The following is a 19,041-nucleotide window of genomic DNA, read 5'->3' on the forward strand; positions in this document are numbered from 1 at the left end:
TCAATATTGACTGCAGTTTGCTTTCATTTTTGAAGGCACCCAATATACCGTTGCCCGGTGTATTGGGCTATATTAACAACCTGGCTGTTGCCCACAATTTGCCAGCAAGACCCGGACACCCTTACAGTGTCCTCTTTCTCATCTGGCACTATGTTGATGACATCCTAATCTGGTGCCCCTCGGAGGATGTGGTGCACGAGACCCTAACACATACAATATGGAGGTGGGGCTACTGCCCCACATAAAGTTCAAGAGCAAGCCACAGATGTGAAATTTCTGGGCATTAATTGGTCCTCTAAAGGATGGGACATTCTGTTTGCAGTTAAACGTCAATTGTTTACAATTCAGCCTCACACAACATGTCTTAGGCCCCTTCATTTAGGCCACTGTCATTTTAATCTCAACACATACCACGCTTGTCCATCATTCTTAGACCCATTTATGCAGTCACATGGAAATCCACATTTTACTGGAGACAAGCTTAACAACAAGCTTTATAGATGGCACAAAGGTCAATTCATCAAGGCCTCCCCCTGATTCCCCTGGCTCCTCCTTTTGGGTTGAGGCACTGACCACCACGGACTATGCATTCCACACCCTGTGGAGTAAACACAGCTCTTCCTGGTTGCCTAAGGGCTTCTGGACCAGATGGCTGCTCTCCACAGCCACCCCTTACACCCCCATAGAGCATCTAACTCTGGCTGCTTACTGGGCTTTGTTAGAAACAGAGGCCCTCACGGGAATGGAGAACCTGTTCTCCTACGTGCCCGTTGTTCCTATTATGCTGTGGATAAGGGACGTCTCCCAACAGCAGCTCCGCACTACCATATCCACCTCCTTGTTAAATGAAAATGGTACCTGACAGGATTGGCAGGTCTTTCCAAATACAGGAGGATGTGGCTTCCCCACTCCTCAAACCCCTGCCCACAGACCTTGAAGAACCAGTGATGGCGCCCGTCGCTAGGCCTCTGGTGACCTGGGGTAGCCCCTGGGAAAAGCTGACGGAACAAGAAAAGGAGACCAGACCGTGTACTTCACGCACGGCAACGCCACCATCGTACGTGGTGGAGCCTGTTGGAGATGGCAGTGTCCCATCCTGCCAGTGGCGCCACGCTTATCGAAGACAGCAGGTTGGGGTCAGCTCAGCTTCCTGAGCTTGTGGTGGTACAGATGGCCGTGCAGAATGCCACTGCCCGTGACAAGCCTCTTGTGCATATTTCTACTGACTCACAAGCACTTGCTAACTAGCTAGTGGTTTGTTAAGGCCAATGGTAGTGGGATGATTTTTACATTCAAGGCTGTCTCATTTGGAGTCCCCTAATTTGGAGGGATGTTGCCCAGGCAGCAATCACAATTAAGGTTACACATGTTTCAGCAGACATAAATGCTACCACTCCAGAGGCTGTCTTTAACCACAAGGCTGGGACCCTTGCCCAAATACAGGTCACCTCCTGTTCGGGGCTCTCAACCACCAACTCTTCACCCACAAGTCCATCGGCTCCACTCACCAGCAAAACCCCACACAGCACCAACCCCTACCCTTCCACCATGTTGGCCTTTCCTAGTCAACACTTCTTAACTCCTTATTCTCTGGCTGAGTGGTCCCATATCTCTTCAAGTCATGAGGGAGCTGCTGCCCACAGTGACCAGGCCTGCTGCATCGGTGTTCCTCTTACGGCAGCCCTTGAAAAACGCATGGTTTGAAATTGCAAATTGTGCTTCAAACCAAACATTGGAAACTGCCTCGCCATACTGCAGCTCCGTAAGGGGGCCACCCCTTTCAGCCACTGGCAAGTTGATTTCATAAGGCTGCTGCCTCCATCTGCAGGCACTACCTGCTTCACCATTACATGTGTGGATATTTACACAGGGCTACTGCTTGCTCCACCCACCAGGAACACCTCTGTTGAGCAGGTAATCTCTTTCTTTCCTAGGTATTTGTTTCTAAGTGTCCCCATTTGGCCCTCCTGACATCACTGACTCAGATCAAGGATCTATCTCATTTTACTGCCCACATAACAGGACATCCAAGGGAACTTTCATCTTCCATACTGGCCAAAGGCCTCTGGCATTATTGAATGCCACAGTGGTCTTCTAAAATCCTTGCTCCTTAAGTTACAGGGTGGTATAAGGACGCCTAAATGAACTTTCTTGCTGCCAGGGCCACTTACCACTCTCAACTCTAGGCGATGTTGCTTATGATTGTTAACATGGGGAATCTGATGCCTTCATTATATAGGACAATATTATTTACATTTTCCCCAACAGTTTGGAGTCCCCTTAAAGATTTAAAATGTTGATCATCTCGCCTTCCAACATTCATTGGCAACCTGCTCAGGGAAGCTGGTCAGCTATGACCCCCGGCCCATTAGAACACAGACCACTATGCTGCCGCTGGGCCACGCTTAATGCTTGATATGCAAATTCCAGCTGAAATTCCAAATGTATAGTGGCTTTGGTGGGTGGCTCATTTTTCCTAACCATATCTCCCTACAGGAAGTGGAAATAATTGCCCCTGGGCCCACTGAATTAAACGGTGTGGATCTCAAAAAGGGGAAAAATGGCACTCAGCTTTGTTGATAGCAGCAACATTAGATGATGGCAACATGACGATACAATTACAAGACTTGGCCCACCCCACTTTTGAGGAGGCCCCCAACAAGCTGACCCACAAGGCCTTATAGAAAATGTTCACATAGGGCAGTCAGTGGGCAGGCACGAAACTACAAAATACAAATCCTTGGTGCTGTTGGCCTTATTCTGTACCTTTTGTGCCATCTGAGTCAGGGGGCTTCTCCTTGAACCTGGAGAGGTGACACTACAGAGGTGCTGGAACCGCACAGCACTCGCAGCAATTGCACCCAGGATAGGGGGACGGCAAGTATTGAAGGTCAGTCCTGGAGGGGCTACATCCGAGATGCCACCAGGTATGGATACCAGCTGGGTGATTCCCTCCCTCTATCTTAAATGGGACCAAGGGCACAAATGTTTCAAGGCCGCCAGCCCTGCCCAAACAGTCACCAACATCCTGACGTTTGGGCACTGGCCATTACACTGCCCAAATTTTAACCCTGATTGGCGGATGGCCTTATGCACTTCAGACCCATCTCTGGCAATACAGGGCCAAACATTAGATTGTCAGGAGCATATAACAAAAATTTTTTTTAAACCAAGGTTACACATGTGCCTCCAACTGTATTATTTATGGATGGAGACCTCCTACACCTCGAAGGAGAGCACTGCCCAATCATCTGCGAGGAGCACCCTTGAGAACCCCCCAAAATTTCCTGAGAATTTGTAATACCAGTAGACACTCCTGACAGTGCAAGCAAACCTTAATCAGGGAGTCCTAAACCCATGCGACCATGTGAGGCCCCTTGGCCCCTCAGTTCTCCTCCTGGGTGGCTACCTGGGAGAGCCATGCGCTCTGGGAGGGCCCCCTCCACTTGCGACAATGCTGGAGATGACTGTGCCCCAACCCACAACGCTGCAGGACATGATTTCGTCCCGAATGCCACCTCCACCACCTCCCACTATAGCAGAGCAGACACCCAGGAAGACAGGTGGCTGATGATGGTGAGCGTGCCCCAGGACCCAGGACTTGGTTGCTGAACTGCATGCTTGTTTATCTAAATTCCCTGCTGACAACCCCCTTGAGTGACTTTATGCAGAGTTAACTGTGTGTTTACCCCAGGGCCTCCTTGCTGACTGCAATGCTTGCTGCTCTAGTGTGAGGCAGTACTGACTGCCAGGCTGCTCTCTGTTTTTGGAGAGTCTTTGAGCTTCGGAAGACCAAGGTATGTGTTGAGTCTCATCACCTTATGGGGCCCCTTTAAACACTTCACTTGGTTGCTTGCCCTCACCCCACCAATTAGACTGGTCCTATGGGGGGTCGTGAGTTTAATTTCTATTGGGAGGACTCCTCCTTGGCTGTGGATGCCGCCACCACCATAGCAGCCCCCAACAATACCCTCCAGGACCACAGCCACAGGGTCACCTCTTTACCCCTGTGCCACCCTGAAAGGACCCTTTCCCATCATCACCACTCAGGGCTCCACAATCCTCCCTGTGAAACCCTCCAGTAGTCTTAATATTTTAATATAATGGGCAGACACTAGGGATCATTTTGGGGGCCATTGTCATTGCTGGGCATGTTACTGGGCTCAACAAAGGCTGTTGCCAGAGTTAGTGGCCTAGCCAGCTGACTCACTGGCCCTGCCCGCATTTGCCCCACGGATCCCTGCAGCTTGCCCGGCTGATCTCTGTGGTGCTCAGTTGCTCTCACACAGGACACTTTGCAATACAGCATATAGAGCCTGGCAGAAGGCCCCACATGTCCTCTATAATCCTCCATATCTGCCCAGACACCAAGACTGCACAGATGAATATGCCTACACCTCGTCCCAAGGAGCAGGACTCCCATGGTCTTGGGGCTCAAGGCCCAGCTGCCCAGGAGAAGCCCAGCTTACTTTGTGTTCCCTGGCGTGCACTCTGGGTCCGGTGCCCTGGGGCTGTCATATGTAAGTGGTTTCCCACCTACACATTTCTCCTTCCCTCAACTTCCAATGTGTTTGCCTCCTTGCTGGCCCCCAGGAGTCCTGTCTGTCCATACCAACGTAGTTTAGTCTCCCCGGGACTACCCTCACAAATCATGGAGCAGGAACCGCAGTCTGACTTTCTACCCCTTCACGTCAAAAGTGAGTGGTTATTGTAATAGCTGATTCACTTTGTTATAAAGCAGAAACTAACACACCATTGTGAAGCAATTATATTTCAATAAAGATGTTTAAAAAAAAAAAAGTGAGTGGTATTCATCCCCATTAAGTTGGGAGTAGGTCTGCTACTATCCCTCCCAAGAACTGGGTTAGGCAACACCACTATAGAGATGCAACAACAAATCATTAAGGCAAACACCAACCTGTCAGCCACCCTGGCCAAGCACAATGGGCTGCTATACCAAAGCCCAGCCTTAATGCAACGACAACGTGATTCTTTGGCGCAGATGGTTCTGGATGACCATTTACCTACTGGCCAAGGAAGGAGGTATAGGTGATGCAAAGGGTACCAACTGCTGTATGTACGTTAATAATTCCACACCAGGGGGCTTCCCTGGTGGCGCAGTGGTTGAGAATTTGCCTGCTAATGCAGGGGACACGGGTTCGAGCCCTGGTCTGGAAAGATCCCACATGCCGCGGAGCAACTAGGCCCGTGATCCACAACTACTGAGCCTGCGCGTCTGGAGCCTGTGCTCCGCAACAAAAGAGGCCATGATAGTGAGAGGCCCGTGCACCGCGATGAAGAGTGGCCCCCGCTTGCCGCAACTAGAGAAAGCCCTCGCACAGAAACGAAGACCCAACACAGCCAAAAATAAATAAATAAATAAATAAATAAATAAATAAATAAATAAATAAATTCCACACTAATTCAGACAAATTTACAAAAGACGGCCCAACAGGTACAAATATTCCATAATCCCATCCAAGTTTTCAATCAAATACCTACCTTAACCTTATCCAGTGGTTTTGATTTATTTTCTTGGATGGACCCCAACAAATGGAGGGAATGGTTATGGACAGGATTTCAAATTATCACTTGCCTATTGATATTGTTGATTGGCATTTTTGTTTTGCTCAAATGTTTCATCCATTGGGTGACCAAAACCATGCCAGTGGCTTTTAATATCTCCATCACTCAAAACAGTACCCATGATTTTCCCTAAAGAGTAATGCCTAGGCATCACAGGGTCAATTGTGATGAGAAAACAGTCATTTTGAGTTGCTGCCTCGACACTGTGCAGTATGACAACCCCCCTTACACTCAGAATCTGGACATTTAAATAAGGACCTGAGCTTAGGTTTCCTGTCCCAAGTTCCTGCCTTGCTTTCCCCAGGGAACCTTTAAAAGTGACCACTTGGAGTTGGGCCCGAGAAAAATTAGTGACTGCCACCCCCAACCTCCTTGTAAGTAATAGGTATTTGTTACCCTGCTTGCTCTCTCTCCTGTTTGCTTGTGACCTGGCACAGAGGACTGCCCTTCCCTTGGCTCACTGTGCCCCCATTTTGGGACTTGTGAGTAATAAACCTGTAAGTAATAAACTTTACTTCCTTTATGTGAGTGTATTGATCCTGCATCTTTAGTCAAAATGACTCTGGGGTTTTCACTTCACCAAAGTGGGAGTTTGGATGTCCAGGGAGCTGCCTGCTACCCCGTGTGGGTGGCTTGTCCCTTCTCATTCAGCAGGTTGTAATGTGCATATTCTTAACACACCAGCTCCAAGTTTTCCAACACACTTGCTTCTGTAGGTCACAGATGACTATTACCAAATTGAGTTCTCTAATAGCAACGGGGATAGAATCCCAAAATCAAAGAGGTTGAGGCACTTTACTATCAGAAGTAAGGAAGGTGCTATTATTATAGTAGGCAATAAAGTGAGAGTGGCAGCTAGGAGGACCTGACCCTCAGGTGTGCGTATGGTTAATAGAACATGCTGTTCCTAGAGGTTAAATAGATGGGCAGTCAACAAAATTACTGCTTAATATATACAACTAAAAGACACCGAGGATGAATTAGGGACTGAGAGCAGTTGTACCAGAAAAAGTCAAATCCCTTGCCCAGTTTCTAGACCTGAGTCAATTTTCAGAGTTGAAATCCACTGACTTAAAAAAGTTCTCCATGAAGACCCTATGACACTATGGAAAGCGTATGCTAATGACACCCCACAGTCCCTCTCCAAAGGCATCTTTGGCCATTTACTCCATTAGCTGTGCACCTGTGGAAGGGAAAGATCCAGTCATTTCAAGGACTATTGGACACAGGGTGCCAGTTAGCACTATTATCTGGATCCCCAGAATGCCATCATTGATCCAACTAGAGAAGGTGTTTATGAGGGTTAGGTAATAAATGGAATCCTGGCCCAGGTCCAGCTCACAGTTGGTCCACTGGGTCCACAGATCCACCCAGTAGTCATTTCTCCAATCCCTAAATATATATTTGGAATTACTTGGTAGTTGACAGGATTGTCACATTATTTTCTTAGCCTGAGGAATAAGAGTTATCATGGCAAGAAAGATCAAGTGGAAGTCTCTGAAACTCTCCCCCACCCCTTAGTAAAGATGTTAAAAACAATGATCTTATCCTGAGGATAATGGCAGAGACTAGTGCCACCCGTAAGAGACTGAAGTGATGGCATCATATCCCACACAATTAAGTTCTAAAACCATTAGTAAGGGTACAACAGGGAGGTGTCAGCACCAAAAGGTAGAAAGAGTCACAATGGCCCTGTGGGAAGTCAGATCTCAAACAGGGTCAGGAGGACTTCCCCACGGAAGCACTGCCCTACACTGGGTGCTGAAACCCAACCTCAGTGATGAGGGTATCCACATGAAGGGAAATTTGGATTGGAGAATTCCAAACTTAAGCAGGATTAGTATGGCATCCACATAAAGGGTGGCCCAGCATGGGGACTCCCCGTGGGGTGAGAAGGGCATCCATGTTAGGGGACAGGGGAACAGGCCAGCATAGAGTGTTGGAACTTGAGCAGAATGAGGAAGATAATCCCATCAGGTGTGGCCCAGGATAGGATGTCAGAAGCTGAGCAGGTTGAAGATGTCCATATTAAAAGGTCACTACCGGGGCTTCCCTGGTGGCGCAGTGATTGGGAGTCTGCCTGCCAATGCAGGGGACACGGGTTCGAGCTGTGGTCTGGGGGGATCCCGCATGCCGCGGAGCAACTAAGCCCGTGAGCCACGGCTGCTGGGCTTGTGCACCTGGAGCCTATGCTCCGCAACGGGAGAGGCCGCGACAGTGGGAGGCCCGCGCACCGCGATGAAGAGTGGCCCCCGCTCGCCGCAACTGGAGAGGGCCCTCGCACAGAAATGAAGACCCAACACAGCCAAAAATAAATAAATAAATAAATAAACAAATAAATAAAAATTTTTTAAAAATTAAAAAAAAAGAATTTCCAAAATGTTAAAAAAAAAAAAAAAAAAGGTCACTACCTTGTAGGAGGTGGCAGAGTTCAAGCAAGATGAGAAGGGAGTCTACACAGGGAATGGGTGCAGCCTGTGTAGAAAGTCAGTGCCTAAAAAGGATAAGGAAGACATTCTTATGGAAAGATAGCCAGGTATCTTATGGAAAGATAGCCAGGTGGGGAGTCAGAGCCCCAATGGCATGAGGAGGGTGGCCACATGTAACAGCATCTTGGCACAGGTAATCAGAGAGAGCAGAGTGAGAAAAGTTTCCCCATAAAGGAGCATCCTGAAAGTGGTGTAGAAATTAAAGCAAGGTGAGGAGGGTGCCCATGCATGGAGGTGGCCTGGTATAAGGTGTTGGAGCCCAAGTAAATGTAGGAGAGCACCGGAGAAGGAAATGGGGTGACAGTGGAGTTAGGAGATTACTTACATAGAGAGGGTTAATCAAATAAGTAATTAAATATAGGACAATGGAAGTCAGGTTTCACATTGTCAGAGAAGAGAGGTAAAAATATGGAAAAGGAGAAAAGTAGAATGAGCCCAGTGGTGTTGGATTGAATTGGTGTGATCTCATGGTTATATATATATATGGTTTTATATATATATATGTATATATGGTTATGGTTATATGTGTGTGTGTGTCTGTGTACACATACACACAGACACACATGCACATGCATGTATGTTCTCTAGCTCTGTCTATTGAGAAAACCTGATTGCAGTGACACCACAATAGCAAAAAGTTAACCTTAATTCCTGGATCTTGACTTCAAAATACCAATCTCTGAGAAAAGAAACCATGGTCTTTGGAGAAATGGCTGATTCTAGGGCTTGAGCAGGGAGAGTACATCTCATAGAAGAAAGCAAGAACATGATCAAGAGACATGTCAAAAGGAAACAGAAGCTAGCTTTGAAGGGACTGCCAGTGACCAAATTGGGGACAATTTGAGCATCAGAATAAATAATTGTAGTAATGGATTAAACCCATTGAATAAAATCAGTAAACACTGAGCCCATACAGATATCTATCTATCTATCTATCTATCTATCGAATAAATTGAAAATGTGATGAAAAATGAGATATTTACATAATTCCAAAGTAACCGGCCCCCACAATATATATTCATTACAAAGGGAAAAGATTAAATTCACAGTGGACAGCCCTGGGAGGCACCACCTTAACTAAGTGATCAAACGAAACATCACCAGTAATGAAAAAGGCAAAATTATATACCACCTGCTATACTGAAATGGACTGCATGAAATTTCTAAATAACTGAATGCATACTCCAAGTTTAATCATGAAGAAACATCAGATAAACACAAACTCAGGGACATCTATAAAAATCAGCTTGCAATCTTCAAAAGTGTCAAAGATATAAAAGTCAAAGAAAATCTGAGGAACTCTTCATACTAAAGGATACTAAAGAGACATTTGGTGAAACTTGAATACAGCCTGAAAATTAAATGGTAGTAATGTATCAGAGTTAATTCCCTGATTCTTTGAACCAGAGGCATAGGCTCTGTGACTGAGAACTAGAAATATAGAATGCTTGTCCTCCCTCCGCACCTCACTATCACAATACTAAAGGCCTATTTACAACAGTTTGTTTTACCCAATACATCATATCTGGCTATCAAGAAAAAAATTACAAGTTATACCAAAAGAAAAAAAACCTCACAATTTGAAGACAAGAGGAAGCAGAAGAACCAGACATGGCAGGGATGTTGGAAATAAAAGAACAAAAATTTAAAACAACTATAACTAATATGCTGAGAGCTCTAATAAATAGAGAGCGTGCAAGAAGAGATGAGCATATAAGCAGAGAGGTGGAAATCCTAAGAAAGGACCAAAAAGAAATACTAGAGATAAAAAACACTAACAGAAATTAAGAATGCCTTTGATGGGCTCATTAGAAAGCTGAAAACAGCTGAGCAAAGAATCTTTGAGCTTGAGGATATCTCAATAGAAAACTCCAAAACTGAAAGACAAAGAACACAAAGACAAAAAACAACAACAACAACAACAACAAAAAAAACAGAACAAAATATCCAAGGACTGTGGAACAACTTCACACAAGGTATAACTTATGTTTAATGGGAATACAAGAAGAAGAAGACTGAAAGAAACAGAAGAAATATTTGAAACAATAATGATTGAGAATCCCTCCTGTCAAATAATGTCAGACACCAACACACAGATCAGGAAGCTCAGAGAACACCAAGCAAAATATATGCCAAAAAACTACACCCAGGCATATCATTTTTCAAACTACAGAAAGGCAAAGATTTTTAAAAATCCTGAAAGAAACCAGGGGAAAAAACATCCTAATTATAGAGGAATAAACATAAGAATTATTGGGTTGGCCAAAAAGTGCCTTCGGTTTTTAAGTAAAAATAAAAGACACATTCTTCATTTTCACCAAGAACTTTATTGAACAAAATATTCACATTTTTGTTCCACTACCTTCTGCCATTTTTCAGGCAACTTCATAATTTCATCTTCCCCAAACTTTTTATCTTTTTGACCAAAGAATTGCCTTTTGCAGTCTTCCAAGGAATTGCAATTTTTTTCCATTAAGAGAATTTTGTAAAGACCGAAATAAACGGAAATCCGAAGGTGCAATGTCTGGTGAATACGTCAGATGAATCAGAACTTCCCAGCCAAGCTGTAACAGTTTTTGCCTGGTAATCAGAGAAACATGCAGTCTTGCGTTATCCTGATGGAAGATTATGCGTTTTCTGTTGACTAATTCCAGACGCTTTTCGTCGAGTGCTGCTTTCAGTTGGTCTAACTGGGAGCAGTACTTTTTGGAATTAATCATTTGGTTTTCTGGAAGGAGCTCATGATAGAGGACTCCCTTCCAGTCCCCTATACACAACATCACCTTCTTTGGATGAAGACTGGCCTTTGGTGTAGTTGGTGGTTCATTTCTCTTGCCCCACAATCTCTTCCATTCCACGTTATTGTACAGTATCCACTTTTCATTACCTGTCACAACTTGTTTTAAAAACGGAACATTTTCATTATGTTTAAGTAGAGAATTGCATGCAGAAATGCGGTCAAGGAGGTTTTTCTCACTTAACTTATGTGGAACCCAAACATCAAAGCGATTAACATAACCAAGCTGGTGCAATGATTTTTAACGCTTGATTTGGATATTTTGAGTATGTTGGCTATCTTCTGTGTGGTATAACGTAGATTTGTTCTCAGTTAGTGTCTCTATTTGATTGCTATCAACTTCAACTGGTCTACCCGACCGTGGAGCATCATCCAGTGAGAAATCTCCAGCATGAAACTTTGCAAACCACTTTTGACACGTTTGATCAGTCACAGCACCTTCTCCATACACTGTACAATTTTTTTTTGCTTTTCGGTTGCGTTTTTACCTTTCTTGAAATAATAAAGCTAAATATGCTGAAAATGTTGCTTTTAAAATTCCATCTTCAATATTAAAACGGCTACACAAAAATTCATCAATATTGATGTCTTTTTTAAAATGCACTCTGATATGACAGCTGTCATATACAATCTAACAAAATTGTTTTGAATGAAGTTAAAGACATCTTTGTGCTACTAGAGCCACCTTATGGGCAAAACACTGAATGAATCCTTTGGCCAACCCAATACATCTGACTTCTCAGAAACCATGCAGGCAAGAGAGTGGAGCGACATATTTAAAGTTTTGAGAAAAAAAACAACAACCCACCAACCTAGAATTCTGTATCCTGTAAAATTATCCTTCAAAAGTAAAGAGAAATAAAGAATTTCTCAGACAAACCAAAAACGAGGAAATTTGTTGCCAGTAGATTAGCCTTGCAAAAAACGTTAAAAGAAACTCATTAGAAAGAAGAAAGTAATATAGATAAGAAATTCAGATCACATAAAGAAAGGGAGAGCATCAAAGAAGGAATAATGCAGATAAAAACTGTTTTTCTTTTCCTTAATTGACCTAATAGATAACAGTTTGTTCAAAATAATAATAGCAATAATGTATTCAATTATATATATGCCTAGGTGGGCCAAATATATATGAAAGACAGCAATGATATCAGGGACTGAAGGAAGGAATTAGATTGTTTTGTTATTATAAAGTACTCACACTACCTGTGAGTGGTATAGTGTTATTTAAAAGTGGACTTACATTAGTTGTAAATGTATATTGCAAACTCTAGGGCAACTACTAAAAAAGTTAAAAAAAAAAAAGTATAACCAATATGCTAAGAAAGGAGAGGAAATGTAATAATATAAGATGCTTAATTAAAATCACAAAAGGCAGAAAAACAGTGGAAGAAAAAAATAATAACAAAGAACAAGGGCAAGAAATAGAAAACAGTAACAAATATGGTAGATATTGAACCAACTATATCAATAATCACTTTGAATGTTAACAGTCTAAATGCATCAAGTAAGAACAGAGATTGTCAGGGTGGGTCAAGACACAAGATACGACTATATATTAGCCACAAGATACCAGCTTTACAAATAAAAACTCATAGATTCTAAGTAAATGGATAGAGAAAGTACACCAAGCTAATACTAATCAGAAGAAAGCAAGAGTATTAATTTTATACAGAACAGCCTTCAGAGAAAGGAATGTTATCAGGGATGAAGAAGAGTATTACATAATGATAAAGGGGTCAATTCTCTAAGAAGATATAACAATTTTTAACATATATGTGCATAATGGAGTGTCAAATTATGTGACCAGAACAAGAGCTCTAGGTGTGCTAAAACTGCAAGGAGAAATATGTAAATCCACTTTCATAGTTGGAGACTTCAACACCCCTCTATGATAAATAGGCAGATCCAGCAGACAGAATATCAATAAGCACCTAGCTGAACTCAACAACACCATCAATCAAATAGATCAATCAACTAGGTAGTTACAATCTACTTTACCAAACAACAGCAGAATACACATTTCACTCAAGCTCACATAAGACATTCACCAACACAGACCACATTCTGGGCCATAAGCATACTTTAAAATTTTTAAATGAATAGAAATTATACATCTGCTGTCAGACTATAATGCAATTAAACTAGAAATCAATAACAGAAAGATAGTTGGAAAATCTCAAAACACATGGAGACTTAAAAATATACATCTAATAACACGTGGGTCAAAGAAGAAATCTTACAAATATTTTAAACTAAATAAAAATTAAAAATTATCAAAATTTGGGAGATGCAGTAAAAGCAGTACTTAGAGGGAAATTTAGAGCATTGAATGCATATATTAGAATAAAAGAAAAATCATCTAAATCAATCATCTAAGTTTCCACCTTAGGAAACCCAAAATAGAAGAGCAATTAAAATCCAAAGTAAGCAGAATAAAAGAAATAATAGAACTTAGAGCAGAAATCAATGAAATTGTAAGCAGGAAATCAATGGAGAAAATCAATGAAACCAAAACCTGGCTTTTTGAAAAGATCAATAATATCAATAAGTCTCTAGCTAGACTAAGAAAAACAGAGAGAGGACACAGATTAGTAATATCAGAAATGAAAGCAAGAATATCACTACAGATACCACGGATATTAAAAGGGTAAGAAAAGAATACTCAGAACAATTCTATCTCACAAATTTGATAACATAGATGAAATGGATCAAGTCCTTGAAAGACACAGTTTGCCAAAAATCATACAAGAAGAAATAGATGATCTGAATATATATGTATTTGAAGTATGACGACCTTTGTATTGTATCATAAAGCCCATCAATAAACAACCACTATGAAAGAGGCACCAAACAGCCAAGAAGACAGAGTGACTTAGCCAGTTGATATCAGCAAGTCTGCCATAATCCACCCTAGCACTGGCACAATGAACTCATGAACAGAGCATGTAGGTTGCAGGGATGGAGGCTGCGTATGGACCCAGTAGCATGAGCCCCACACTCACCAAGGCTGACTTAGCTACCAATGCGGCCAAACGTTCAACTTGCCAGCAACAAAGACAAATGCTAAACTCACATATTTCAATGTCGCTTGTAGAAAACCAACTACCCACTTGGTAACAAGTTGATGACATTGGACATTTTTACTCCAGAGGTGGCAGCTGTTCATCTGGACTGGAATTGACATGTATTTCTAACTTCAAGGCTTCAGTCAGCATTGATGTTTGGGGGCTTAAAGTGTTTGATCTCCTGAATAGGATCCCACATAACATTGCCTCTGATCAAGGGATACACTTACAGTAAAGGGGGTCGGCAATGGGCATATGGTAATGGGGTCCACTAGTTTTGTCACCTGTGAGAGCTGCTAGCCTTGTAGAATAACCATTTATTTGAAGGTCTAGCTGTGAAACCAGCTTGGAGATGATACCTTGGGACACGTCCTCCAGGATAAACTGAAGAACATTACATGGTGCTGTGGCCCCAGTAAGTTGAATATTGAGTATGAGAATCAAGGGATGAAAGTAGAAGAGATCCATTTATCATCAGTAACAGTGATTTACTTAGGGAAAATTTTAATCCTTACAACTTTAGGTTCTGTGGGTCTAGACCAGCACTGTCCAATAGAAATATAATGTGCACCATGTATACAATTTAAAAATTTCTAGTAGTCAAATTTAAAAAGCTAAAAGGAAGAGAGTGAAATTAATTTTAGTCATATATTTTATTTAACCTATTGGTACCAGCTACACATCAAGAGCTCAATGGCCACATGGGGCTAGTGGCTCCTGTGTAGGACAGAACCAGCCTAGAGGTCCTGGTTCCCAGAGTGGGAATGCTTCTACTAGGGACACAGTAGGAGCTCAATCACTTCAAGTTTCTTATGCCAAGAGGCTAGCAGACAAGCAAAGGAGTCACCACACTGGCAGGGCAATTGACTATAATCATTAGGGTCATCAGTTATGCAGCAGCGGCAGGGGAGCTTTCATTAGGCACTCTTGGTACTCCCTTGTCCAATTTTAATGATAAATTAACAAGTGAGCAGTCACAGCCTGAGAAGTCATGATAACCAGGGGCTCATGTTCTCAGGGATGAAAGTCTATGTTATCTTGCCAAGTTAGCCCCTCAAGACCAGCAGAGCCACTAGCTGAGCATAAAAGGAATCTATCATGGGTAGCAAAGCAGGGAGAAGTATTTGTTGTGATCTCCAGACAAGCTATAGTAAAGTTTGTCAGCCTTTCTTGTATAAGTTCCCTAGGAAAAGAAACCAATCAGACTCCTGGAAGAACTGTTCCAAGATGGGTAAAATTTCCTTATAAAGCAAGTGGACAGTACTGAGTTCTGTGGGCATGGCTTAGCTCCTTTCTTTAGGAGCAAAGCACTCATTCCCCCAGCTGCCTGGAGTCATTGGCTGCTGACACTCACAGCTCAGGTCCCCTCTGGAAGTGGTCTTGGCCAAAGGGCACTGCCCAGCCTGAGGTTATGTCCTCCCAAAGGCAGCCACATTTGAGTCAATGAGAAGATACAAAAGTTTCTTGCCTCAGTGAGGGACAACTCTGAAGGCCCATCCCAGCTTTACAGCTTCCTATAGGATCTGCTGACATTTATCATAACTACCTCACAGTTCAGCATCTACATCTGCCCAGTTCTGCTTTCCTCACTCCCTATGGCTGTTATTTCTAAGACACGCCCCAACAAACCTCCTTCCACAAATCTCTGACTCCAGGAATCTTGGCAGAAGACAAATCTGCATTATTTAAAACCCCAGAGTGATGAGTAGGTAAGAAGGTAGGAATTAACGATTTCATCCTCATCCTCCTTCATTTATAATTGCATCTGATTTTCATGATGCCCTTCTTTGGCTTTGTAGGAGAGAATAAAGACATGGTCATTCTCTGCTGACCATCCTTCTTTTGGCTTATGCCTCTTGAGTTTGGAGATTCTCTCTTACCTGGTTGTCTCAAATCTATCCCTGAGTTTAAACACTTACCTCTTTGAGGTGATTTTTCACAATATATTTTGTAGTCATCACTGATCTTCTCTATGGCCACCTTTGGATACTTACAGCAGAGTTCCTCAAAGGACATTTTCTCTATGTCTATCAAGTAGGGAAAAACAGGAATGGAATCTAGTTGCCCACTCTGATTTCAAAGATTCATGTACTTTTTTTGAAGGCATTGCCTTTAAAATGTTATTTTAGTAGGACAATAGTGTTTTAATGGAATGTTTACACAGGGACACAAGTTTCCTAGGCCAAATTAGAAATAAGAAAACACAGCCTCCCCTGTCCTCCAGAATGGGGGCTTCTGCCCTTCTTGGAGACACCTGACCCATGGAGATTTTCTGCCTAAGGTATACTCGGGTAACTGATATGACTTTGAAAGAAGCACTTATTGTTAACACATACACAAGAAGTAATTCATCCAAATGAATATTGACCCCTTCAAACCCCGTCTATTATAGGGAGGAGCTGCAAATGCATTTCACATATTCTGCTACTGCGTCAAAGAATTTGATGCACTTATGGATAGCAGATGGCAAATAACATGCTAAGACCTTTTTCTCTTTCTTGGTTCTGTCTTTGGGAATTATTTTCAGAATTGACAACTCGTATATATAACTGAATATCATACATAGTTGTGAATCATTGTCCTTTGAGAGTGAATTATTTTTTCTAGGGGTAGCTGTACATCGTTTCTAGGCATGCCTGGTGAATTGAGAGGGAAAGCCTTTTTGTATCCAAAATGAGATGGGGCAGTAAGACTGAGGCAGCAAGAGAAGTTTTAATGAGGTATTGGGCAATGGCAGAATAGCAGCGCCTTGCCTACCAAGGTCAAAACACTCATTTGTGTTGTGAGTTCTGGGGTTTAGAGTAAGTCTAATCACACACAGCTCCCCTGGAACTCTCCAGGGCAGTCCAGTACTTTTTGAGGTTATACTGGTGGAGTCTAGAAGGAATACGGGGTGTGGCCCTGTGAATGTCATTTGTCCCTATGCCAGCATTGTCATTGCCATCATTACCATCTCTCACCAGGGGAATCTGTGGTGGTAAGAGCAGTGGATTATTGCTGTAAAGAATCCAGGTTTCTAGTCCTGCCTCAATCCCTCCCTTGTGGAGAAACCTTGAGCAAGTCTTCTTACCACGCTGAGGCTCAGTTTCTCCACAGGAAAGATGAGAGTATTCTAGCTCTGATGCTCAGTGAGTTTATGGGATTGTCTGAGTGGAGGCATCAGCCTACCTGGGAGTCAGGGCCCCAGCTTGGACAAATGCACAGGAGGCCTTTTATCGGGTTAGACTTGCATTTCAAAAAAGCACTGGTGGAGAAAGTAATGGGGTGTGCTGAGGGGAGGGAGGGGGCATCTCCATGGAGGTGATTCCCACTCTTCCTGACCACCCCTGGCATTCCATGGCTACCAAGGGAATGTCCCTTGCCCAGTATGTATGTGGTCAAATTTACCAGCCATCCATTCTTTCACTGTACTCTTGATCCCTAGGAGAGGATTTGGAATGTTTGGGATTTAGAGAAAAGGTGAAATCCTGAGGTAAAACAGAGGGCCTGTTCATGCTAGATTTAAATAACTCATGCCCAAACGTGCTCTGAGGAACAAGCATCCGAAGCATCCTGTTTTGTATACAGAGTGCACATCAAAGTTTTAAGAGTTGAGGGTTACATTTTTAGTGTAATCTAACAAGTACTGCGTATTGAGGACCTGCTTGCTTTGCAAATGGATTACCTTCAGTGCTTTCAATGGTGCCATCATCCCCATTCTATAGATGAGGAAAGGAGGCTCAGGGAGATAAAGTGACTTGCCAAGTAAGCTCACAGAGCAAGGAAGTGGTGGAAATGAATATTCAAAGCTTTTGCTTACTAATATGTATCCATATTTTTCAAAGTGAAGGTCATGACTCAATAGTATGCCAAAAAATAGAGTCATCACCAGCTTTTACAATATAAAATGGAATAAAATAGAGAGTATGAGAGTGTATCATCTTAAGTAATAAGGGCAGGTATTGCTTTGTGAAATTTTTTTTATATATACGCTCACATCTATACACAGGTATATGTTCTCTGGATCATGAAGTCAAATGTATTTATTGTGCATTGAAGTTTGAGAAATATTGCAGTACTCTGACTGCCTCAGCATTGATAATTAAAGCTGTTTGTTCAATCTGAATAATAATGGCTACTCTTACTGTTGCCAAATGTTGTGCTAATGACTTTCATAGATGATCTTGGGTCATCTTCACAACAAACCTATTATTCCCATCTTACAGATGAGAGAACTGGGGCTTCAAGAGAGGTTAGATACATTGCTCAGGTCCTCACAGCTGCTAGTAGAGCTAGGATGTAACCCAGATCTCTGGGACAGGAGAGCCTGTGCTCCTAACCACTTCTTTCCACTGCCTGGGTAACTGGTGTGTTATGTTGGGAGGAAGGTGGCCGTTAAAAATATATTCAAGGAAGTGTTTTGGACCTGATTCTGGGGGAGATGTGCTGAGGTGGAACGTGCTTTTCAGATGCATGAAATGAAGTAGTCAGTGTAACTGTGGTGTTGCTTGGTGGGCAGGAGTCTGGCCAAACTTGAGAGCTCTGGCTCCCTTCAGATCCAGTGGGGGCCTCGGCAGTCAGTCAGTCTGGATCCAGATCCTGGCTCTGCCGCTTCCTGTGTGATCTTGAGAATGTAATTTATCCTCTCTGTGCCTCAGTTACTCTGTACCTACTTCATACATTATTTTGAAGATCAAATGAGGTCATCTTTGCATTGCACAGTGCCGACACATAGTAAATACTCACTAAATGTTAAATACTAATATTTCCCAGTGGCTTACGTGTAAGATAAAAAAATTATGGGACTGACCTTACCTGCCAGAAACACTGGAGTCGTCCTTTCTAGCCGGAGAGACCCGCCTTGTTTCAAGTCCTCAGTAGCTATCTTTTGCCACTGCATAGATTCCATTTCTTCCATGTTAGCCAAACCCTGGCTTAACTCCAGAGATTCCTCAAATCTCTTATAAAGAAGAATGGTCTCTTCTTTGCTTATAGATTCTCTTTGATGCCACCTGGTTCTGGTGAGCCTGCTCTGAGTCTAAGAGAAGGGGATGGGGGCAGACAGCATTTGCTACAGGAACTAGACCAGAAGCAAGATTTTTACACCAGTCCTTCTGTGCCT

The 19,041-nt window shown here is 42.8% G+C and overlaps 1 protein-coding gene across 2 annotated transcripts in view; it reads right to left on the reverse strand.

The window, feature by feature from the left end:
• The window catches only part of RGSL1 (regulator of G protein signaling like 1), a 65,873-nt gene that overhangs the window by 32,147 nt on the left and 14,685 nt on the right, over window positions 1-19,041 (reverse strand). The window contains exons 5-6 of one of the 2 annotated variants that reach the window (XM_082382534.1): window positions 18,735-18,957; window positions 15,860-15,967 (exon numbers count right to left, since the gene is read on the reverse strand). In XM_082382534.1, the coding sequence (XP_082238660.1) occupies window positions 15,860-15,967; window positions 18,735-18,957 (331 nt within the window). The remainder of the gene's footprint in view (window positions 1-15,859; window positions 15,968-18,734; window positions 18,958-19,041) is intronic. The other variant, XM_082382535.1, reaches the window with a different exon arrangement.

The sequence above is a fragment of the Balaenoptera borealis genome, assembly GCF_965194805.1.
Source record: "Balaenoptera borealis genome assembly, chromosome: 1".
Lineage (NCBI taxonomy): Eukaryota > Metazoa > Chordata > Mammalia > Artiodactyla > Balaenopteridae > Balaenoptera > Balaenoptera borealis.